The following is a 24,884-nucleotide window of genomic DNA, read 5'->3' on the forward strand; positions in this document are numbered from 1 at the left end:
ACACACACACACACACACACACACACACACACACACACACACACTCACACTTTGCTTTAATTTTATCGTTTTCTAACTCATACACACACACACAAACATACACAAGCTCAAGCAGTGATAAAACTGCTGAGCTATTTATGAGCTCAGTTTGAAATTCAGCTCTCTCTTTCTCTTTTTTTATTTTTTTTTTCCAACCCAAGTCTTTGATGGCTTAAAGCCCACCTGTATCTCCTCCTCCGAGGCACACGAGTGTGTGATTTGGGACTGCCCTCCCTCTGTCCTCTTCAAAGCCTCTGCTTTCCTCAGCATGTCGTTCGCCGTGTTGTGCGAAGCCTCCGTTTCTGTATAATAATGAGGCTGCTGCTGCTACTGAGGCCTCAGTGATGTTGCTAACAGTGCGGTAGCTACTGAGGCCTCAGTGATGTTGCTAACAGTGCGGTAGCTACTGAGGCCTCAGTGATGTTGCTAACAGTGCGGTAGCTACTGAGGCCTCAGTGATGTTGCTAACAGTGCGGTAGCTACTGAGGCCTCAGTGATGTGGCGAACAGTTGCAGTTTCTGCTCGCGCTCAGAGTTGTCTTCGCCTCTGAGCGCGTTACTGTGGTGCGTGCGCTGTGATCTTATTGTGACGGTCTTTCTCTTGCCTCTGTTTCTCTTTCTCTTGCTCGCCTTGCTTTGGACACAGAGCATAACAGTAAGTTGGTGCCTCTTTGAATTTTCTTCTTTTTTCTTCTTTTCTGACTAGGACTTGTTTACTTCCGTTTCTATTCATCTTCTCATCATCATCATGACTTCACATTTCTGCCCTTTCCTGTAGCTGTTACCCTTTGTGTTTAGGTACAATAGATCTCTGCAGTAGCACAATACTCAATAGCATTTTCTCACACGTGTATGCTTGTTCCTACAATCCTGATATCTAGTTCTAGGAGCATAAGATCATATCTAGTAATAGGACTCACTCTCAGTGCCTTGGTAGTCTCATCCTCTATGCTGTTTCTCATCATTGTAGCTGTGTCTGCTGTAGTAGTCTCTGGTGTGTGGTAGAGGGTTTTAGTTGCCTGTTGTAGTGGAGCACACACACCTCTGTCTCTTGATTAATCAGAGCTGACACTCTTATCATTCATATTATGTGCAGTGTTTACAGTAATGAGGATGTTCTCACATTGTTTAATTCATGCTTCTACGTTTGTTTGTTTGTGTTTTGCGTGTGTGTTTGTGTTCGTGCATGTGCGTGTTCCTCAGGGCATTGACCCCATCCACCAGACACGCGTGGTGGAGATCCTGAAGGATGGCGAGGGCGACCGCGAGCGCCGACGCAGCCGCGAGAGCCTGTCCAGCGTCAAGTACGACAGCGGCTCCGAGACCGGCCAGGAAGTGAGTATGGGCATCGAGTGGAACGGGGTGAGTACTGATTCACAGCCTCAGGACTGTCCAGCTCTCCAAGACCGGTCAGTGGTCACCCAGAGCAGGACACGTGCGGTCAAACCAGAGCATGCAGACTCGAGCCTGAGCAGCACATCACATGTATATCTGAGCACAAGTACACACACACACTCATGCAACACACAACATACAGTAGGAATCTGAACACTAGCTAGAGACAATTTATCAAGCTTCACTGGATGCTTGATATCAAGTAGGCTTACCCTGTTAACAATTATAGCTGGATTTCCCCTGGTTATAACAAGGAATAATGATAGGATTTTAGAATTACAAAGGTACTTGTGGGAAATAATAATAATAAAAAAAATATTAACAAAAAAACGTGTTAGTTTCAACTGGTAGTTTATTATGTATCTCTCCAGGGAAATCACCTCAGCTTGAGAATCCGTTTAACATGCAGTGGATGTCCCATCACACATCCACCTGTCCTACCAAACAGGGGCATAGTTGCTAATCATAGTTAGTTAACTAAGTTAGCCACTTTGTTGGTTGCAATGCAGTTTCCCATTGCCAACCAACTAAGTTGCTAACAGGTTAGCAACTGTGGTTTTCGGAAACGCACCCCAGATTGTCCGAGGTCAGTCCACTCCTCACCTGGTTTGACTCCGCTGTCCGTCCTGCTCTCGTACCATCCGGCTCTTAGTCTCAAATGAAAGCAAAATGCTGATTGAGTGTCTTGGCTTGTTCACGTTTGCTATTTGTTGTTGTAGTTTTGATGTCCTGCTTTGCTGCTGGTTATGTGTTTTGGCTGAACAAGAACGTTTTTTTTGTTTGTTTTGTTTTTTTTACTCATTGTAATGCCGGTAGAGCTTGCATAATACTGCCGTTGATGTGTAGAGCTTTGCAAAATTCACCTCCTGGGCGTTTTGACCGCACTGCTCCTGTTCTGCAGAATTCACAGTCCTCCAGAGACACTTCGCCATTCTTAACATACGCCTTAGTTTCCTGTCTCCATGGAGAATGATTGTACAGACACCACCAGAGAGAGAGAGGCAGCCATTAATGGGAACCATTTTCTCAAGGACGACATGTCTCCTTCCTTTGTATTATCATGCAGTGACTCATCCTCCCCGTCTCTCCGGGATTTGTCGCTATCTACCTCTTGTCATTATTCTATTCGGCGTATCATAGTGTTAGACTTCACACTGGAGGGACCTGATGTAGAATATGAGATGGGTGGATCAGGAGTGATAAACTTTAATCCGCCCGTCAGAGCCTGGGCTGAAAGGGTGAGAGAGTGGGGACTTTGTCGGGACTCTCTGGAGGGTGGCGCACGAGTCGCTCCAGTCTAGCATAGCAACAGCACTTGCGATGATACTCTGCCAGAACAACCAGTGAACTGTGACTAAACCTCACAGAGAGAATTCTGCAGTCCGGGAGCTCTGTGCATGCGTGTCCCTGCTCAAGATGCCCTGTGTGTGTGTGTGTGTGTGTGTGTGTGTGTGTGTGTGTGTGGACACGTGTGTGTGTGTGTGTGTGTGTGTGTGTGTGTGTGTGTGTGTGGACACGTGCATGCACATTTTTTGTTTGTGCATCCCACAAGACCGAATTGAAGTTTGTCCGTGTATTGCTTTCACTTGCCTGTATTTAAGCATGTCCAGCATGCGAGCTTGCAGGAACCTCTCACCGCAAACATCAACATGTTTGTTATTTCATTAACTTAAGTTTAGCTGATTCTTGTTTTTTTTTTTTTATTGCTTTTCGTCTGTGAATGAGCTTCATATTTCTTATTAACCTATGCTGCCTCTACTTCCTCATTCGACTGTGCGCTTTGTTTCATAAAGCCACTGTGCTGTGGAATAGACTAATTGCCTGATGGGTGCTCTGATCCATAGTCTCCTTCTCTGTAATCAGTAGGGAGATGTATCCAGTATCCAAATGACTTCCCCTGTAATGGATTACGCCCTCAGATGGTCCAAAATGGCCGCTCCATTGGTTTTATTTACATGTTAACTGCTCATATTTATCCTCATCTGCTGCTTTTTGGCAGATGGAGTATAGCACAATCAATAAGCAGTATATCTCAGGGTTATTCCAGCACTTTAGAGTGTGAATGTAAAATGTTTTTAAAGTGATGTGGTAGAGGAGTGGCTTTAGTGATGATCGCAGTTTCATGTCATCTCAGAGATCCATGAACTGCCCATCTTTTGAGTGAATGTCTTTGTCAGTCTGTATTCACGGAAATATACTTGGTACAGATGTGGTCAGGGTAGGATATTCTCTCCTTTGATCTTGACATTGAAAGGCATCCCTGTGGCCATGCAATAGAGGGATATGTCCTTGGCTGGTGAAACCCACTGAGCATCAGCCTTATGGGCCCTGTTTCTTAGATAAGACCGGTTCTAAAATTGTGCCAGCTTCTAGTGTAATTCACCATCCGTGCTGCATATAGCCTGAAACAATGTGTCTGTGTGTTTACTTTCACCGGCTATATGTGTGCTTTGAACATTAGGCCCCTTTCCCCATCGACATCTCCCCCCTCCTCTCTCGGCATGGCTCTCCCTTGTTGCCATATGGTAACCTCTGTGTTGTCGTGGCGACCCCTGCGTTGCCCAGTCTGTTCTTATTACATCACTGGCATTATGAGTCGCCACGTCTCCCTGGAGAGAGAGAAGGCAACAGTGGCTGCACCATAGTGTGGCGAGTCAAAACCTTTGCGCATCAAGGAATGGCTCGTTCTCGTAGAAGATTATTATATGTTTGGACAGTTGAGATGTAGACAGCATGTGGTGTGGTGTGGCGTGATGTGCCGTGTCGTGTCGTGTCATGAACTCCACTGCACGGATCTGTGTCTCTTTGTGATGTTAGTGCCTTGTTGCCTTTTTTATTTTTCTAACAGTGCATGTATCAACCACCTGCTGTTGCAACCTCTTGTCTTGTTTCATTTCACCTTCCCTCTAACCTGTGATGGCAGTGTCCAGCTCTTTCGTTTGATTTGCCTCGACAACCAATCAGCCAATGAATTCGACCCCTCTCCTGTGTGTGTGAATCATACTCTCCCCTTCTTTGTTGTCGTTGACATCTTCTTGCACTAGGAGTTGCTGTAGATTGTAGTGGTCGTCACATTAGTGATAGCTCAAAGACACCTCTGAGGGACATCAGGTAGCTGACCAATAGTGAGGAAGCCATGTATAAATCTAAGCAATGCAATATGAGGACAGATTGTATTACTCAAAACAATCAGAGATACTGTATATTCTAGCTGGGTATTGAGAAGGTTCAAATAAATAATATACTTTAAGCCACATACTGTATGTTAACATTATGCCTCAACATACAATGTAAGTAGCATGACCATAACTAAAGGTCTGCTCAATTTGATTTGCGTGCCATAGATTTATTAGTTCCCCCTATGGTGGAAATATATATGCATGCCTTAATCAATGTATGTAAATGTATGTTGGCTCTATTTTGCATATATTACGCAGAGCGTTGGACAGCATGAAATTGAAAATCTATCCAACTGAAGGAGATTTGTTCATGCTCTGATGATGAATCATATCTGGTAGTTGGGTGCATGACCGTTGCAAATGGGTTTGGCCTATACATCTACAAGTACCGTGACAATCGTGCTACTTGCAAAATTGGTTGATTAAAGTTAGGCAGATTTGGGTGATCACTCATGCTTTATAAAGGGTACACACACACACACACACACACACACACACACACACACACACACACACACACACACACACACACACACACACACACACACACACACACACACACACACACACACTCTAACATTCATCTATCCATATGAGTCTAAATTGAAGCCTGGCTCTTCTCAGGTCCATCCTAATAAACAGAGTTAGCGAGGCCAGCTTCTGCAGTTTATCACTAGCAAAGCCTTGCCAAGTCTCTCTCTCTCAAACACACACACACACACACACACACACACACACACACACACACACACTCACCGGCCTGCTGAGTCACTCAATATCTGTTCTCTCAGCATAGCTTAATGGAGATGTTGGTACACCTCCATTTTTCTAGTCCTCTCTGTGAACCTTCTCAATTTGCCCACATCGTCCTTCTAAAGAGTCTGTTCTACCTCTACATTACCCCTTAGCACAGCACTAAGTGTTGATATGTAGGGTTGAGGAGTAGTTAGTGATTAACTGGTAAGCTATAGGTCTCCTTATATATTGTATCAAGAAGCCTAAACTTGCTGTGTCTTGTCTCTTTGTGTCTCTCTCCCTCTCTCTCTCTCTCTCTCTCTCTCTCCATTCTTTTTATCAGGCATAAGCCATGAAGATCTCGCCTCAACCCTTCTGTCCTTCCCCGATGTTCTAGCAAAGGATTTATTTCATTCTTCCCTTTTGCCCCTTTTTTTGTTAATTCACCGAAAAAAAAGAAAGGAAAAAAAAACAAAGAAACAAAATGCTCCTCTGTCATTCCTGGTGTCTTCGGGCGAGACCACCCCTTCGTTGCTGCCCTCTTCTCCACACTGAGGTCTTCTGGGACGTGTGTGTGCTTTTCTCTCCTCTGCTGTGGCTCGTCACTCCTTTCATCCTCCAATCTAATGTCCCCTTTTGATCCTTTTCCCCCCTCACTTCTCCAAATGTTATACTGTATTTTCTCTCTCTCTCTCTTTCTTTCTCTTTCTCTCTCTCTCTCTCTTGCTCTTTCTTTCACCCTCTCCATCTCTTCATTGTGTTGATTCAAAGCTGTTAAAACGTGGTCTTGTGTGAGTTTTAGCCAATGTGCGCCAAACCTGTTCCAGATGTTGAAGTTCACCCTAGAACGCGAGTATAAAGTGGAGTGTCAGGCTACGTGAGCATCAGCCAGGGTATGTGGGGGTAGAGGGCACAGTTAGAGGTTTGTGAGATTGAATAGCCTTCCCGTCTGCCAAGTCATTCATCTCAACACTGAAACAACACTATAGCCTTTTAGAGTAGTCTAACAATCATGTGTTTGCCTTAGCTGTGCGTTCCAGATTTGCCTAATGATGCTGGTTGAGTATGGCTGACTGCTTCCCCATCAATTAAGTTGTAATGGGTCGGTTGCTGGAATGTATGGATGCAGTTGGTCCATGTTGGTGCATGTCCAGCAACTGTTAATGAAGTCCGCAGTGATATCAAAATGGAGGCTGGAGCTTACGGTGTAGGTGCCTGCAATATGACACCATTTTTTGTTTTGTTTGTTTTTTCATTGTTTTTTTAAGTGTTAATACAAAAATATATCTTTATTGTTTATCTAAATATACTACAGTACCCTCCAGAATTATTGGCACCCTTGGTAAAGGTTGACTAAAAATAGGTATAAAAAATAATCTTTAGGTGATATATTGTACTCCCACAATGAAAACAATGAGGAAAAATATACCCTGCAAGGCAAGCAAATTTATTCTGAGAAAAAGGAAAATCTCATAAAGAAATAAATATTTTTAACAAAAACAGCTTGCTCACAATTATTGGCACCCCTGAAACATATTATGTACAACATTTAACAGGAGCATTTTCCTATGTAAATGCAACGTTTTAAAGTAAATCAGAGTGTCTGTGAACTTTCAGAAGTAGTTCATGACGTTCTTTTTCACTATGGTATGAAAATGAAGTCACTCAGAGGCTAAATCCTCTAGTCATTTTTCAACATTGGAGAGACAAGAGAATACACTAAATTGAAATAAAAAGAAATTGTCTTGACATTTGTAAGTAAGAGAATGTCTATGGAAACTAGGTATTTTGTTGAAAATGCCTATATTTCCAGTTAAAATGATGACTAAAAGGTTCTAATCATCTGGAAATGTGGCAAACATGCTTGGACAAAGACCCATGGCTATTTTGCTCCCACGCACAGTTTGGAGGATGGTATGATAGGCAAAAAAATCCATAAGAACCACTGTTGAGAGTTACAGACAAAGCTATCATCTTGGGGTCACCAAGTCCCCCCCAAAAATCTTCAAAAGTGACCTCACTGCTAATAGATTATTTAGACAGCATGTCAGGTTAAAGCCAGTAGAGTCATTTAATGAACAATGTAAATGGAAGGAGTTACTAAATGGTACCATGACATGTCTGGGAGTGTGGTCTATTGTCAGATGAAAATAAAATTATGCTCTTTTGCTAAAACACTTAAGGTGTCTTTGGCGTACATAGAAGAATGACTATACCAAAAAGAACCCCATGCCTAATCAGAATTATGGTGGAGGGGCTGTGCTATTGTGGGGCTGTTTTAATTCCCAAAGGCCTTGGGAACCTAATTAAGGTGCATGGCATCATGAACACCAAGAAAAACCTGAAAATTTTCAAAGGAAATCAAACAATCTCTGCCAAGGCCCTAAAAGTTGGTCATGATTGGATCATTCATCAGGTCAATGAACCAAAACAAATGCACAGATCAAAACAAATATGGTTTACTGAACACAAAATCAAGCTTCAGACATTGCCATAGCAGTCCCCTGATCTAAACTCCATAGAAAAACAGTGGGATGAGTCAACGAGAAGAATGCACAAGTGTGGACCTAGCAATCTGGACGATCTGGGGAGGTTTTGCAAAGATGAATGGTCTTAAATCCTTTACTTTGTATTCTCAATCTTTATGGGGTGTCAGAGAAGAATATTACATGCTGTTTTATTGACAAAGGGAGATTTAAGAAGGTATTACAAGTAGGGGTGCCAATAATTGTGAGTGACGTGTTTTTATTAAAAACATTTATTTCTTTATGAGATTTTACCTTTTCTCAGAATAAATTTGCTTCCCTTCCAGGGTGTATTTTTCCTCATTGTTTTCATTGTGGGAGTACAATAAATCACCTAAAGATTATTTTTTAGACCTATTTTTAGTCAACTTTTACCAAGGGTGCCAATAATTCTGGAGGGTACTGTATTTGAATCAAAACTTAGAGATTACAGTCAGAGAAAAGTAAGAAAAAAAAAAAACACTGCGCATGTGCCACACTAAATTACTCCAGCCAGAGTTTAAGAAGTTGGGGTATGAGCATTTTCATTTTGTTTTTGTTTTGTTTGAAATTGAGGGGACGTTTTGTCCTTGTTTTATTTTTTTACCCATTTCTTTTGTAGTGTTTTTAATGCTATTGTTTGATATTCTATTTATGTTTACAGTATTTATTCATCATGTTTTTCTTTTTTATTTCCAAATCAGTATCCCAATATTTTTTCTCTTTATGAAAACTTAAAAAAGGCATCAGTGACTCTAATAGTTCCAGAAGAAGACAAAAAAAACAAAAAAAACAATTGCAGTGTCAAGGGTGTCTTGACCATTAACGCCTGTTACCTTGGTTGGTGTCACACCATCCTGTTCACTCTTGACTCGTAGCCTTTTGAAAAGGGAATGTTTTTTGACCCGTCGTGTAATAGCCAAGCGCCTCATTGCCCAAAGCACCCTGGGCTAGCCTCAGCAGCTAGCTCTCACAGCCAGGGGCACTGGCTATTGACTCTGGTGGTTTTGTGCTGTTGGGTCACAGCGGATGAGGTACGTCTCCCTGTTGTCGTTACACAACCAGAGGAGAAACCGAAGGGTAGGAAGAGGAGTTGGGGGAGGAAGAGGAGGAGGAGAAAGAGGTGACTGAATGGGTTGGGCTAAAATAACAGTTTGAATAGAATCAACATTCAGTACATTTTAAGAAGTTCTCTTAAAAATGTTTGAGTTGAAAGTGGACAAAGAGGGCTCATGCTACTATTTCAGTCATGACAAGGCGGCTTTGTGAGAACGTTACTGTACGCCAGACAGACTTGCGTGGGAGCTTCCTATTCAAAGAAGAGCGAAGAGAGTTTTACATGGTCATTGTGTAAGAATTAACTGAATGTAACATACTTTCAATATGATGCTTAAGTGTAATTATGTTTATGAATTTGGTTAAAGTGCTAAAGACAAATGGACCGTACCATTATCTTTTTCCCGATCGGAGAGCATTTCTTTCATCCATCTACCACCACCGCGCATACCCGTGATAAAGCCGTTGTTACCAAAAAGCAGCACACTCTTGACGAGGGAGCAAGAGGAAACGTGTCGAACAAAACTTACATGTATTTGTAATAGACAGTATTGTTGTGTTAGTGGAATGCTGATTTATTTATTGAGCTGTACTTTTATTGATATACTCTGTAGCTTCCATCTCTAGAGCTTGTGGTGACTCTTATGACGAGCTCTAATAGGCACTATCGTAGTGAGTAGATCCGCTTATATCCTTATCCCTAACCCCCCCCCATAATGCATTGTGACAATTGTTGCATCAACACCTGTTGATATTCTTCCAATAAAGGTTTTCATTTGTGACAACGCCTCTATGAAATTGAGTGTTCTTGTTGTAGCCACGCCACATGCCTGTCTTGCTACCGCCTCACTCATTATCACAGTTTCTAGACAAGTGCAGACATGTTCGGGGAATTCATCTCTCAGTTCAGAGCTCTGAAACACCTACAGCACTGTGTGTTGGATTTTATGGGGATCCTTTCAAAATACAATGCACAGCTACTTACTGCATTACTACTGCATTACATTTCAGTAGGCCTACTCGGACAACATGTGCACCTGTTTTCGTCCAGATTGGTATCACCAGATTGGTCATCTCCTAAGTATAGTCCTTTCTGATGCAGTTAGGACACTAGGACACATCCCAGGTCATTGCAGTAGCCCTTTTCTTTTTACCCTCTCATGAAGGAATATTCCAGCCTATACCTCATTTCGGATGCTGTTTTGTAAGTGTAAACAGGCAACAGTTGTGAACAGTATTTTAAAATCATGCTGTAGTGGCTAAATGATTATCAATTATTGCAATCACAAAATTATGGCAATCATAACAATACACTGTCTACAAGTGGTAGCGTAGTGGATAAGGAGCTGGCTTACATGCAGGGACCCGACAAGTTGTGGGTTCAATTCCCAGTTTCCTCATTGTGCCCTTGGGCAATGCACTTAACTCCAAGTTGAATAAAAGTGTCTGCTAAATTCATAAATGTAAATGTACAAACAGCTAAAACTAGGAGCTGGCTGGCTGTTTGTTGGACTGGCCACTCAGGTCGTAGGGATGTGTAGCATAATTGTCATTATTTGAATTTCCCGTACAGAAATGACATCATCTTGATTAATGATTTCCAGTGGGAAGTTGAGAGAGTAGTGAAATCCATGGCAGGGAATATTGAATTTGGTTTTAATTCTAATTCAGTGTATGTTTTCAATTTATGGCTTAACATTTGACTCGTCATGCAACATAATGATAATTTGTGACCAATGTTTTGACCTAGCGTCTGGGTCACATTGATTCTTAAATATATATTATGATATATGTACAGTGACCGTTTAATACAATACCCACAGTTTAGTCTATATCATTTGAGCTTTCTCTGTTCTCAAAAAAGATAGATGGAGACATTTAGATCTTGTATCATATTTGCAATCTTAATTAGTTCACAAACTGTTTGCCGTTCTGACATTGGCTTGATGTTATGGAAACAGAGAAACAACTTCACTTGGGCAATTAATGTGTGCAATTTAGTCAGACTAAGTAAAGTGTTGCTGGGAGATTACATTTGTTTTAATACGTAATCTGATTAAGGGAAGCTCTTCCATGCGATCGTTTATTGCAGATTACCTCCCAAGAAGCAGATTACGGTGTATTAAACACCAGCCTGCCCCACCGACCACAGATGTTTTCTCTCCGTCAACTAAAACACTTAATGACATCTTTATCTGGATAAACATTTACCACGACATAAAAACATATTTGTAGATTTTAATTCCAGTCTGAAACCTCATCCTATATTACTCAAATAGTCTATCACCATATCGACCACATGAAATCCTGTCTATGGAAATATTCTGTAGTTGTCAGAGCCGTATCGCTCTATATATGGCTCTGGCTGTTGTGGGTGTAGATTGCCCTCTAGTGGGGACAGTGCAATGATGCATCCTTAGCACTGAGCTCCCAACAAATATATCCATACAAAATGTACACACATGAGTTTAAATAGCAGGCACTTTTATGCAAAGCAATGGCTACGTAATTTCCCAACTATTAGCCGTGGCTTATAGAATGATTTGTATGAGGTTTATACATGGGGGCAGTTAATGTGGTATTAATAAGGTTTTGTTTCTTTTTGCTTGCATAAAATACTGCCCTGTGACTTATACACAATGCAGCTAATACACAGTAAATTACTGTAGATGGGTTTCTCTAAACACAATCTGTTCCATTGCCATGACATGTGCTCCATCCATTGGGTCACTTACATCTCAAGTGGAGCTTTAACAGAAGGCCACAGGAAAAATGTGGGGAGGGGGTGGGTGAAAAGAGCTTACTTTTTATCTATGGAGTCTATATGACCTGCTCTATACTATCCATAATCCATATGACTGACTGTTCCAGGAATACTGGACTTAATCTGGATGTTGCATTTTGACTGTGCAGAACTAAAGTGGTCTGAACGTGAACACATTTTCTGTTTGCGTGTATTCCTGAACACAATAGATAGACTTGTCAATGCTGCATGTGTATGTATCTATCTCTGTGTTCTATGGGCATGTTTAAACCAGAATCACAGAGCACTGCATCAATCAGGACTACAGCAAAAGCAGTGTATCCTTGACATGTCTACCTTAGCATGTCTAAAATGTTTGAGATTGTCAAATTCAAGGAGAATTCTGAATGAGAATTCATTTTTCACATAGATCTGTTTCTCGGGGTTACTGATTACCGTTGGTACGACAAAAACTAGGTGCTACCGAACTCGATTTGCTGCAGCCAACGGCTAGAGCTGCCAAGCAGGTACAGTGCTATACTCTGGGGGCACGATTTTAACAGAACTCACTACTCAGTGACCTCGAGAAACCGACATCTGTGTGAAAAAAGCGCTAGAGTTCTCTATGATCTATGGGCATGTTTGCATGTGATATGTTTTTTGCATTTGTGTGTGTGTGTTTGTGTACGTATATGTATCCAAGTGTGTTTTTGCAGTTATGTAGGTGTGTGACCTGTGTGCATGAGACGTGTCTGTGATTTTGTGTGCATGTGTGTGAGAGAGGTGTGTGATGGTGTCGGTGTGTAACCCGTGACCGTGTGTGCAGGACGGCACCGGAGCGCTGCAGCGCAGCGGTTCCTTGGGGAAGCTGCGGGACGTTCTCAGGCGCAGCAGCGAGCTCCTGGTCAAGAAGCTCCAAGGGAATGCACCCCCGGAGCCACGCAGCACAAAGTAAGACCAGCAACCCGTCCTGACACCAGCACGCTTATTTCAGCACTCCACTTCTGTCTCTCAGCTGAGTGTGATTGATACTTGTATCTCAATAAGTCCAGTCGAAGTGTGTTATTTGTCTCATGAGTGGTTTGATTGGTAAAGATTAATGCTCTGCATTATTCACAGCATGAAGCGAGCTGCCTCTCTCAATTACTTGAACAAGACCAGTGAAGAACCGTTTCAGGTATTTGCCTAACGAGAGTGTTTACCACTAATGAATGTTTTATCAAGTTTACTTGACACCAGAATGCTCTAAAGCGGTTTTTGCATTTCTTTGGAAGTGTGATGAAATTAACCACGCACACACGCACACACGCACACACACACGCACACACACACACACACACACACACACACACACACACACACACACACACACACACACACACACACACACACACACACACACACACACACACACACACTCTCTTAAGTGTCTCATATTTCTCTTTGCAGCAGAGTCCAGCAGGCAGACGGCTGAGGGACACACGAGGTCTGAGCTCCAGTACAGTGGACCTGTACAGTGAGAACTGAGGTGACCTCAGCCTCCCCCCTCCTCCACGGATGCAGTCGGCCCTCTCCCCTGTGTCCAAGAGCAGCTATATAACCCCAAAGACAAGCTCATGTTCTCCCTTTCAGGTCTACTGAGCCCCAAAAAAGGCCTCTGCTTTTGTTCTAGGAAGATGTTACACTTACCTCTCCCGTTTTGAAATTGCACACTCTCATATATTGTATTTGTAGGAAAATATCGATGATGGTTGCTGCGTTTTAATATGCTGCCATCTTGACTAACCCCACTCAATAATCGCATTTAGTTACATACTGTAGACCACCATCTTTGAGCTCACATCATGTTAGTGTGCTGCATTCATGGGTTAGTAATATACTGTTGCATTTTTTATTTTAGTCTGTTTTTAATGTTAGATATCATGCTCACTGTGCCATGTGTTTGGATTTTAAGCCATTTTAGTTGTAGTTGTTTGGGTTTGCCCTCATGCTTACTCCAGTTTTATTTTGAAAAGTGTGTGTAATGCTTGTCATTTTTTGGTTGCTATGGATATTTTGAAAAGTGCAACTTGATGGTAAATGCTTTAACCTTGCCTACTCATGCCAATTGGAGATTTAATTTTCTCGGCAGTATAAAGCACAAATAAGAGAGTGAGTTTATATTCATCTGTGGCTTCTCTGAATTCACAAATGTAGCCATGGCAACACACAAGTGCTGGCAGTCTTGAGCTTGTTCTGGATGTTTTCAGTGATATTTGGTTTCATGGAATTACTTGGTTCCAATGACAGAAACACATAAGCCGCTTTCAGACATAACCTATGGAGTATATGCGGAGGATTGTCAAACGGAGGTCCGACTCTTCGGGTGATTCCGATATGATGCTTACCTGCGGACCTTATACTGACCTTATACTGACCTATGTGTGAACAACATACACACACGTTACAGAATCTCCATGTGGTCCTGTGCCTAACTAATATGGGAGAGATGGAAGATGACCTTTTGCTGCTTCTCTGTGTCCGGAATTGTCTAAGCCTTATTGAGTTGTCAGTTGTAAGTAACGTTACATTTCTTCCCAGTAATTCACATATATGGCTCTAAGATATATATTTTTGTAAGAAATTAAAGCCTTATGTGAGATGAATAAGGATCTCCGTATATAGCGTAGCTCCATGTCGTATTGGCTGTATTAAAGGAGAAATTTTCACATTTCACTCAGGCAAGTTGCTACATTATATGCATGCCAACAAATATCAAGTCAATGGGGAATTTCCCCTCGGGGATCAATAAAGTATCTATCTATCTATCTAACGGTATCTATCAGCTGCCTGGTAGCTCTAGCTGTTGGCTGCAGAAACTCGAGGTAGGTAGAATCAATTGTTTCCTCAAGAAACAGATCTCTGTGAAAAATCACCGGAATTCTCCTTTGATGTGAAAAATTGTATCTATCTTTATCTTCACATGATCTGACAGAATGGCTTGACAACAGACATGCATTTATTTGTATATGCTAATTAATGAAATATGGCACAAATGGCATCCTCCCGTCACTTGTTGGGCAGAAAGCCACCAACATGCATAGGGTCTACTCATTATGGCCCATCACTACATGTATGCCTATTCTCCACACATCTCCATGTTGCCTGTACTTGTCCCATGTAAAAAGTACAATCCCACCTCAGATCACTAAGAGTTCATATCGTACACACACACAGTAACAGGTTTCATCTTATATCACTAATAGCACTAATTTATAGTCCTGTTTCTATCAGATCTCAATCATCTCTTCACCACCAGAAATCTGAAGCATGCTGCTTACTCTGTGTTACTTAGAGACTTCCTTTTTCTTTCATCAAAAACCTTTTGATTTTGTAGCAATTTCTGTTACAGCATTGTGACCTCTTTATGAAAACCATACCCTGTTTCCAAGGTACTGATGTAATCATACAGGGTGTACAAAGGGTGTGAAATTTAGTGCATAATAAGAATAACAATTCAACCAGTCACCATTGTTGTCTTTTATTTTTGTCATTGCTGTTCTTTTGGTCTGCATTAGATGGCAGTGCTGTGTCTTGAATCACGTCGTGTCAGTGGTGTAGATTGCTCTTACTGGCCACCCACACACGTCTGTTGTGCGATTGATGTAGTCATATGTAAGGCTTGAAGATTTAAAATCCATCAATTATAGTTCAGCTGAACACCCACTCTCTCCCTAACAACTATGTCCTGGGGCGCAACTAAACACAAAGCTGAAAGCATTGCTTTAGGGTCAACAAGATTTTTGAATGTTAAAGATTTGTACAGTGGAGCCTACTTTATGTTTTTGTTGTCATGTGTACTTTGTCATTTTGTAATGTCGATTTTGGTCTCAACTTGAGTTGAAATACACTGTGACTGATCTCCCACTTAAGTGATATAATGATGTGAACCTATTTCATTTATTTTGAATGTGTGTTGTTGTTTTTTTTGTTGTTTGTTTGTTTTTTTGTCATTGGAAGGGAATTCTTGCCAGGACAGAAGCACTTGCATGCACAGATTGATTGGGGAAACTGGACTTTGTATAGGCCGGACATATATTTTTAATAACTTGTAAGAGGAAATGGGGTATGAGTATACAATAAAATTCTAAAGCAGCAGGGATTTTTGTGTCATTTATAATCCTATATTTGTCCTATGGCACATCAAAATGAAAGGATAAAAGGCATCCCACAGGTTACTAATTGCTCTTTTTAGTTATTCTTGATCGTAAGGAATCTCTTTTGAAATGATAACATCTCTTGCTCCCTCTCTGAACTCTGTGGATGTTGGGTACAGTACACTAACAGTGTCAAAACTTGTAATGATTGTGCTGTATTGGGTTGAAAAAAGTGATTTGAAGCCAATAAATAATTCATCTTTCGTTTTTATTTGGGTGTACTTGTCCTTGGTGAATAATTCATGAACTGCGCACGCACAATTACACAAACACGCTTACAGGTTCACACCAGCATACACATGGTGAAAGTGGTCTCATTAACGTGGATTTGACTGTGCATATGTAATGTGACAGACTCAATAGCCTAGTAGTTCCTCTGCTGTCTTAAATTGGTTGTAAGTTTCAGTCTGCATCAAGAGCAGCTGAAAAGGGGGTCTCAGTTTGACAACTAATTTCAAAGGTTTACTTGATGTATTTTTACTCATGTGCACAGATGCCGTTTGTTCCTAAGCGACTCCACTCTGAGCTAAAATTGCGATCCTGATGACAGACCCAAACCTCTTGAAATCTTCTTTGATTTCTCTTATTCACTCCTAACAGCTGCTCGGAGCCCTTGGGGGAAGAACAGAATTCTCCAGCAGATGACTTCATTAGTGCACAGGCTCTAACCTAATTCTGCTAGCAGTTCAAAAGACAAGTTAAATTTCACCAATAGTGTAATACCCAGTCTAGTCATATACTCTTGGTCCACTTGACTGATTTGATCATTACCTGTGAAGGACCACAAATGACAAGCAAATTAACATATGAGTATGATATTCTTTATGATTTTCTTCTTTCTTATAGTGTCAGTGTTGGTTGGCATTTACATGTACAGTCTTAACCACTGGGGAATGGGGCCATCATATAGACTGTGACATGAATTGTTTCGTTCCTCATGCCTATATGATAATGTTGATGGGTGAGTCATCTTTACTGACAGCACTGGTTCATAGGAATTCACATACTACTGGCTGCTTAGATGTTTCAGCTGTGGAAGCCTTGGGTGACTGTTCAGTTGTCATCCAAGTCCAATATGTGAATTCTGTGAGAGTTATCAAGTTATAGAGCCTCGTATAGATGTTAGAGAGGACAGCAACTGTACAACCACATGGACTTAACTGGAAATTAATTGAGCACATAATTTAGGCCTAGGTTAAGTGTCTGTATTAGCCTACCTTAAAGGTATGACTTAAATGAGGTGGGGTATTAAATAGTTTCTACGGTCTTCAAAATGTTGTTTTAGGTCTACTAGGCTATTTCTGTTTGAGTGCCTGTATAATTTGAAAAGCAAAATGTGGTAATGATTCTTGCTAAGTGATCAAATTCAAAGCTGTCATATTTTGTCACAGAAATGTGACAATAGGCTTACACAATCTGTTTTACCTTTTTTTTTTTTTTTTTTTTTAAGCAACAGTTTTGATTATCATCAGGGTGGGTTGCAATTCGTCCTTTTCCCATGTACTTCCAGTGGGTTGCAGTATTGGACACAATTTTGTACGAGAGGTAGTACCGGAAGCGACAATAGTATGGCAAGGGAGCGGGGCGAACGGAGAAAGACGACTCTCCGATGTCGGTGTGCGAGGCTCCTGCGGGGTTTCCTGGACTGAACGGGTCGACGGGCTTAGTTAACCGAGGAGGAGTTCAGGAATCGCAAAGGTGCAACAATAGCTATTCTATAGCCTAATAGATTGAACACTTCGCAATCTTATGTTTTCCTGGCAAGTCCACTATGGATTACAAGTTACTTACCTTTTAGTGTCACTTGAAGCGTGGATGATAGGTTTCAACGTGTTTGCTGGGGTGGAAAAGAATAAAGTTCTGTTTTGTTCGTCTACCTAAGAACCCCTGCACTTACTCGCGGCGCAGTAGCCTAGGCTTCTTGGCGACACTTCATACAGGTGTTGACGTCTGGACTTGTACACTCTTGGGTCGCTTCTCGTCCCTTCTTACCCGGGCTGAACCGAAAACCATTCCAGCTATGGAGCTATCACCGAGGAACGCCAGGCATCGGCGGCGGCGAGAAGCCAGTGAAAACTCAACATATCCCGAGAATGGAACGACACTAAAGATATCACCGGTTCGGATGGCTGCTCTTTTCTCGTTTGGCATTCTTTGCACACAAGGTTTGTAATAGTTTTTGTAATATATTGAATCACTTTGCGTGTCAAGACCCCAGGTTTCGCTGCTGCCATTACCTTATTTCCAAAGTAGGTTAGAGTCACTGTTACACCTTGAAAGCCGTCTGTCAGGTTTGAACAGAGCTTGCTACTTTGTTGCTTCTCGCTGATCTTTTTGTATCAAATGAGTGAAACAGTGTTGTGAGATGGTGTGTTTAGTAGCCTGTACCACAGAAATGAAAATGTAGCTAATGTGACTAATATAATCTAAACAGACGGAATGTAGTAGGTCATGTATCCAAGACAAACAGTTAACAGGCGACCCAACACAGACTTGGGCTATTTGATATTGATATTATCCTGTCCTTGCTCCTGCGTGAATGGCTTACCTAGCCTGTTTGGAATGAACGCGCCTGCCACTGGAAAAGGCAATAGAATCATTTTACGCTGTTATGGATATGTTCTGGAGTTCTTTGTAGTCCCCGTATGTGACATGCATAGTTTGTGTCCACCTAACACGTTTAATGAGTTATCAGTTTGTAGTCAAAATCTGTCAGCAACTCGTGGTACCATGCATGGTACACATGAAACGGTTGAATTGGTTAACGTTTTCTCTTAGAAATATGGGCAAGCACTGAACTTATAGGCCTAATTGACAAAAACATACATGAAATGTTTGGATTTGAGACCGTTTGTCTTCTGAAAGGACATTGCATAGGCCTACATCAACTGTCTGTTTCACAAGTGAGTTTGAAAGTAGTCAGCTATTAATTGACAGAAAATTGAAAGTTGACATTAGTCTGGGGCCACCATGACTAGACCAGACCAGACCAGCCATGATGGAAAGCCCTTAGGATATAAGCATGTCCAGGGTACAGGAGCTTAGTTGACATTGTTGAGTATTGTTTTGATGTTCTATTGTGCCTGGCTGATCTGGTATGCTGGTATGACTTCCAGTCATGTGTTTTAGATGTACATAAAGGTGATAACGAGGCTGCTTGCCAAATCTCTGTACCGAGAGAACATCTCCCACAGTGAGGATTCATCCAGGATTTGATATCTCAGCATGCTAAAATAATGTAGGCTATCTTTTCAAATGGAATATTCATTTGTGATCTGTTTACCTTGTGTATGGGGAATGCATAGTTTTATGCTGATGTAGGTGATTTCTAAAAAAAACTCTAAACATTCCCTTTTGTTCTTGGTGGGAACATTTAAGTTCCCCCCCTCTGTCTTCCCTGAAGTTTTAACTCCTCTCTGCAGGGATAGGGAAATGTGGTTGGGGCAGGGTGGGGGTTGTGAGGTGGGTTGTGTGGCCACTCACTTCATTAAGGATGAATGTGTCCTCTGTGTGTGTGTGCATCTCTGTGTGTGTGTGTGTCTGTGTGTATGCGAGAGAGAGGTGGGGGGAGGCATTTTCGCCTGGGAGCATGATGATTTGTTTTATGTTTATGGCTCTGAGCAGACATTTGTGTTCAAAGCAGCTTACAATTGCATCAATAAGCATTACATTAACATTGAAATGTACAGTTTACAGTAGTCATATGGACTAAATAAAACAAATGGCAATTATGGATAGACTAGACAAGAGTTAACAGACAAATAGCATATACAAACTGTGACTGTATAAGGAAATTAATTAGTTAATGCTTTTTGAAGATCCCAAAACTATGGCTAAAACAAAGAGGAAAATCATCACACCAAGGAGGAATCACAAAAGAAAAGAGTCTTGATTTGCCCTTGTTCATACCCCTCCGTTTGGAGTGTGCCTCTGAAAAAATCTTCGTTTGGAGGGGTATATAGCCCTACCACTTTCCCCTACCCCTCTGCCTTAACAGAAATTGGGACATACTGTACGTACCCCTACACGTGGACGCGGAAAGCGGAGGGGTAGGGGAAAGGGGTAGAGCGAAGTGGGGTAAAGGGATTGGGCCTTGTTCTCAGCAGTTCTAAATTGCTTTCTCACTTCATGGATATCCTTTGTGAGCCATGGGTGATTAGGTTTAGAAGGAGAGGGTCTTGCAGGAACATGCAGTGTTCAGAGAAGATGCCAGTGGAGAGCGTATAGTTTCTAGCATCATTTACCTCTAGTGACAAGAATGACCTCAGAGTAGATTAAGCAGAAGCCTTTGCTTGAAAGGCTTCTGAGAATACACAGAAACAAAACCGTAGAAAGGAGGAACAACTGGACTTTCCAGCCGCACAGAGAATCCATAAAGAAATGATCAGAAACATGTAACCATAAGCCAGGTCATGACAGGGATCAACCATACGATTTCATGTAGTGCAGCTATGTGGTAGAATTACATCAAGGTCAGTGTATTCCACAGTTTAAAGCATTTCGAAATGTTCCTCCGGAAGGGTTGTCACGCCATTAAAACCCAGGTCCTGGAAACATTGTTGTGTGTATGTGTGTGTGTGTGTGTGTGTGTGTGTGTGTGTTTATGCATCTCTGTGTGTGGCTGCATGTTTGTGTGTATGTGTGGTGAAGGTCCCACAGCTTAACTCAATCTGGAGTCCTGACGCTCATCGTGTGCAAATCGAGTTGGAGTCAATAAGATGAACAGTAATGACTGAGGCTCAAGTCATTGCCTGCAGGATGGTGGAAAAAAATAAATAAGAGGGGCAGCAACCAAAGTTAGAGAAGAAAACAGCTCATTGTCTGTCGTCTGGTGTCACCACATCACCACATGCCTAGCCAGCCTCTCCGTGTTCTTAATGCAACCCAGACCCACTTTCACTCTCATCTCGGACAAGCCTTTTCTCCCAGCCTCAGATGTCTCTCTCCCTCCACACTCCTCCTCTCATCCTTGAACTGCTGATCACAGATGCAGTTGAGCATGACTGCTATGATGACGCAGGCAAAAAGTCTTGTTTTGTTTTTTTCCTTCTTTTCTTTTTTTTTCCCCCTTGCATCTTTGCACCCCCTGAACTCTCCCCAGTTGAAATGAAACATTCTGTTAGTGTACATGCAGTATGTATTTTTGAACGCGGCCATTTAGCTTGGTGCAAGTGAGCCAGCCATGAGCTGCACGTCTTTATCTTCATCTCGTTTCCATCTGGAGCAGGAGAGTGCTGGAGTGCTCGCTTCGGATCTCGGCGAGGAGCAGATGAAAGCCGAAGCCCCAGTTAAACATTCATAATGTAAATGCACTGCCTTCCCTCCAGGGGGAATTTTGTTATTATTGCAGACGTTTCTTTTCCAATTCGGTGTCTATCTATTCTGTCTCTCTTCTTCAATCTTACTTCTTTTTTTTGTGTCATTCATTCCACATTTTAAGATTTTGCTTGGAGATCCATCCTGTTTTATCTTATTAAATGGAGTGTGCTGTACAGTATCTGAGGGTGACAAAAGCTTTCATACAGTATGTGGTGTTTTCAGCCACTGGAGAGACGTATTTCTGTGAAACATGAGGAGTGATAAGTTACCATTCGGACACCATTGCCCCCTCTGGGGCTCCCCGGGCAGGGCCTTTGATCTTTGATGAGAGTGGTGTGTGTGTCTGTGTGTGTGTGTGTGTGTGTGTGTGTGTGTGTGTGTGTGTGTGTGTGTGTGCATGTGCGTTTTCTTGGGGCAGCTGTGGCCTGGATGGCCTGCTCTCTGTTAGTGTGTGCTTCGCCTCACTGTGTGTGTATTCACTATCCATGAATTGGGATAAATGCAGCGACCGAATTTCCCTCACAGGATCAAAAAAGTATACTTATACTTATATACTGTATACTTGTGTGTGTACGTGTGGGAGAAACCGTGGCTGAATGTTATGTCAGATACAGGAAGCCGTTTTGCAGTCAAACACCTCTGTGGTTACAGAGCAACCAGCTTTCTTTACATTTGACTTGGTTCATCACTCCTCATACACACACACTTGTGTTTTTGATAACACATGGACACAACTACTCATGCACATACATAGACACACACACACACACACACACAACATGCATGAGCTTACACTCACACACACACACACACACACACACACACACACACATACACACACACACACACACCACCACCACAGAAGGTTGTGTCTGTCTGTGTGTGTGTCTGTCTGTGTATGTGTATGTGTCTGTGTCTGTGTGATTCAACAGTGTGTGTGTGTGTGTGTGTGTGTGTGTGTGTGACACTGGGATTCAGCAGGGAAGTTGTGCAGTGGACTAAGATTTCAAGTCCGTAGTATTATCAGGGTGTTCACCTGAATTGCTAAAACTAATATGAGAGGGTGGTGGACAGGTTGTCCTAACGGGTGAAGAAGAGAAGGAAGGAAGGAGGGAGGAAGAGAGAGAGAGAGAAAGAGAGAAACAAAACTACAGTAACATTGTGAGACAAATGGTGAGGCACTTCGAATTAGTGACCATACCCGATCACAGCTGAGCCTCATAAAAGCCATATTTATAATGGTGAATTTTTCCAGACATGGGGGTTCCAGTGGCGTGATGAGAGATTCCGCAGTGTAATCCAGAACATTGAGACCAGGTTCAGGGTTTTACAGAGAGATGTGATCACAACGGATGTTGTTTCAGGCTCTGATGTGTGGGTTTGTGTGTATGTTCTGGGTTTCTGTGTGTGTGTGTGTGAGAGAGAGAGAGAGAGTGGGTGAGTGAGGGGGGAGAGATCATCTGTTTTGGGCATTTTCAATGTCTTCCTTATAACTGTATAGTTGTATTCCACATGTACACAGCATAATGAAAACAGTGAGTACATATCTACACACAATATCTACCCATCCGAGGGGAAAGAGGCAAAAGCCCAGGAAAGGGTGATGTGGGGAATCTCAGTATTATCATACCATAGCCCTGTAATCCAAGCGGTATCATCAATCATGGCACAACAAAGATTTCAAGGATTAGCATTTGTTTGACAGACATAAATTGATTACGGCTGTGTGCTGTGGGTTGGCATCTGCTGTGGATGTTAGTGCTTGCATGTAGCTACTATATACAGTATAACCTGAAACCATAAATCCTTGATGTTTCTATGTATTTAGGAACTGTCCATGAGACTATATGAATGACTCTGTTGGCAGTGGAAGGTCTTTTGAAAAGCAGTAGATGTGGCCTTGGCTTCAGCTGCCAATGTGTAAAGAATGGCAAAGAAATTGATTGGTTTGATATTGACTGTGGAAAAGACCATGAGTACTATCCATGGATACGGGAAATAACAGGACATTTCAACAATAGTGAAGAATGTCCTCCATCAGCGTTGCCATGGTAGACAGGACATGTCAGGGACGTCAGTGTTTGTGAAATCAGTGAATGATTTTGTCAACTGAATTGAACCGTCCTCAGTCGTGGCCTTTGATATCGGAGCATTCTATTTGACAGAATGAGGCACAGGAAGCCTCCTCTGGCTGTGCAATCATTAAGATTTCCCATACGAAATATAAAAGCATGACTTGTCATGTTACATTTTTAGATGTTCCCCTAGCATAAAAGGGCTGCAGTCTTGTCCTCATGTGGACCTACGCCGTTGCTCTACTTTCTGGCAGTTTTATAACATTTTCTGACCTGTCACTCTGAATGAATCTCAACAGTGATGCTGAAAGGTCCTCTCCTCAGCCCTGTAAGTTGCCTCCCCTTGGATATCTGTACAGGGTTGACCAAATACTGCATCTCCTGCGGCTGTTAAAAAGGAATTCGGTACACTTTTTTGCCGTACAGATATCAATCTTTAAAAAAAAAAAAAAACACTCAACAAAATGATCATGCCGTCTCCTAGATGGCAAATATGTATGCCTTTATGTTTGCATCAACTAGGTTAGAAGGTCAGTGCCATATACATAATGAACTGTTGAGCTGAATAGATTAAAGCTTATGCCGCTTGACATAAATATTTACATCCCTGATAAATTTGCTAAGCGTAATAGGACTAAATCTCTCCGCTGTCCCGCCTCAACATCGCCACCACCATCACATTATTGCTTCCTGTGCCCCACCCACTGACTGGTTGTGTGTTCCTGTCTGGCTGCTACAACAGCCAGTGACTCTTTGGATCTTGAGTGTCCTACCTACTACATTTAAAGCTTTTTTTTTCAGATAACACTACAGACTACTTTTCACACAGTTATAATTTAATGAAATGTTGTAAATTCTTTTTGAGGCTCTTTTTGAAAGACAGTGAGAGACAAAAGGACAAAAAGAAGAGAGAAAAGGGGAATAAATGTGACAGGGAAAAGGAGGAGAGAAGATGGGGGTGTAAGGGGGAAAAAGTGAATCTGAGAAAGATCACTGCTTGGGGTGCTGGGCAAGGGTCCCTGGGAAAAGGAAAAAAAAAAAAAACTCTGGCAAGATTCCACCTACTCTTTCCACCAGAAAGAGACAAGTCAGAAAAAAAAGCCTCTGGGGGAGTCCCTGGCAGTCATATCTAATGACTTTCTGCCCTCCACTCCCCCAGTGGGAGATAGGTATTTATGCTAGATGCCTTGATTGGGGCGACTGGTTTGATGTTGCCAGTCACTCCAAAAAAGCATTCCAAAAACAACAGACGCTGGCATTCGCAAGGGCCTGAGGGTTGAGACGGGTGGGAGGCGGCTTGGGCAGCGGTGCGGTGCGGTGCGGTGGATCAAAGGCTACGGAAGGAGCTGGGCGTTCTAGAGTGATCATGCAAGACACGAGTGCGCTTGCTCACATGCCCTCTGCTCTTCGCATTAAAGGGCTACTCTTACTCTCTCCGCATGGAGAGGGATGAGGTCAGTGAAGTGGAGATAATTGGTTCTGTTTGCATTCGGATTCGTGTAGATGGCCGGTGTTGTGATGACCTTGCATTGATCTCCTGGAAGAGGTCAGGACTTACAGCATAAGCATGGATTCCTTTGGATTTGCATCTGTGTTTATCCTCTGCAGGGGGAAAAAAAAAGCATTGGACCGGTTATAGAAATT

The 24,884-nt window shown here is 42.2% G+C and overlaps 2 protein-coding genes across 9 annotated transcripts in view; both read left to right on the forward strand.

Annotated features, from left to right (window-relative positions):
* Positions 1–16,063, forward strand: part of klc1b (kinesin light chain 1b) — a 38,689-nt gene extending 22,626 nt beyond the window's left edge. For 4 of the 8 annotated variants that reach the window (XM_062519557.1, XM_062519559.1, XM_062519555.1 and 1 more), the window contains exons 13-16: positions 1,242–1,400; positions 12,477–12,601; positions 12,770–12,827; positions 13,100–16,063. In XM_062519557.1, the coding sequence (XP_062375541.1) occupies positions 1,242–1,400; positions 12,477–12,601; positions 12,770–12,827; positions 13,100–13,177 (420 nt within the window). In that variant the 3' untranslated portion in view covers positions 13,178–16,063. Of the gene's footprint in view, positions 1–1,241; positions 1,401–5,690; positions 6,677–12,476; positions 12,602–12,769; positions 12,828–13,099 lie in introns of those variants that run through there. The other 4 variants (XM_062519560.1, XM_062519558.1, XM_062519561.1 and 1 more) reach the window with 3 other exon arrangements.
* A 1,375-nt stretch (positions 16,064–17,438) lies between these two features.
* Positions 17,439–24,884, forward strand: part of ptk7b (protein tyrosine kinase 7b) — an 82,399-nt gene continuing 74,953 nt past the window's right edge. The window contains exon 1 of the mRNA XM_062519713.1: positions 17,439–18,011. Within this exon, the coding sequence (XP_062375697.1) occupies positions 17,867–18,011 (145 nt within the window). The 5' untranslated portion in view covers positions 17,439–17,866. The remainder of the gene's footprint in view (positions 18,012–24,884) is intronic.

This window comes from Sardina pilchardus, chromosome 18, assembly GCF_963854185.1.
Source record: "Sardina pilchardus chromosome 18, fSarPil1.1, whole genome shotgun sequence".
Lineage (NCBI taxonomy): Eukaryota > Metazoa > Chordata > Actinopteri > Clupeiformes > Clupeidae > Sardina > Sardina pilchardus.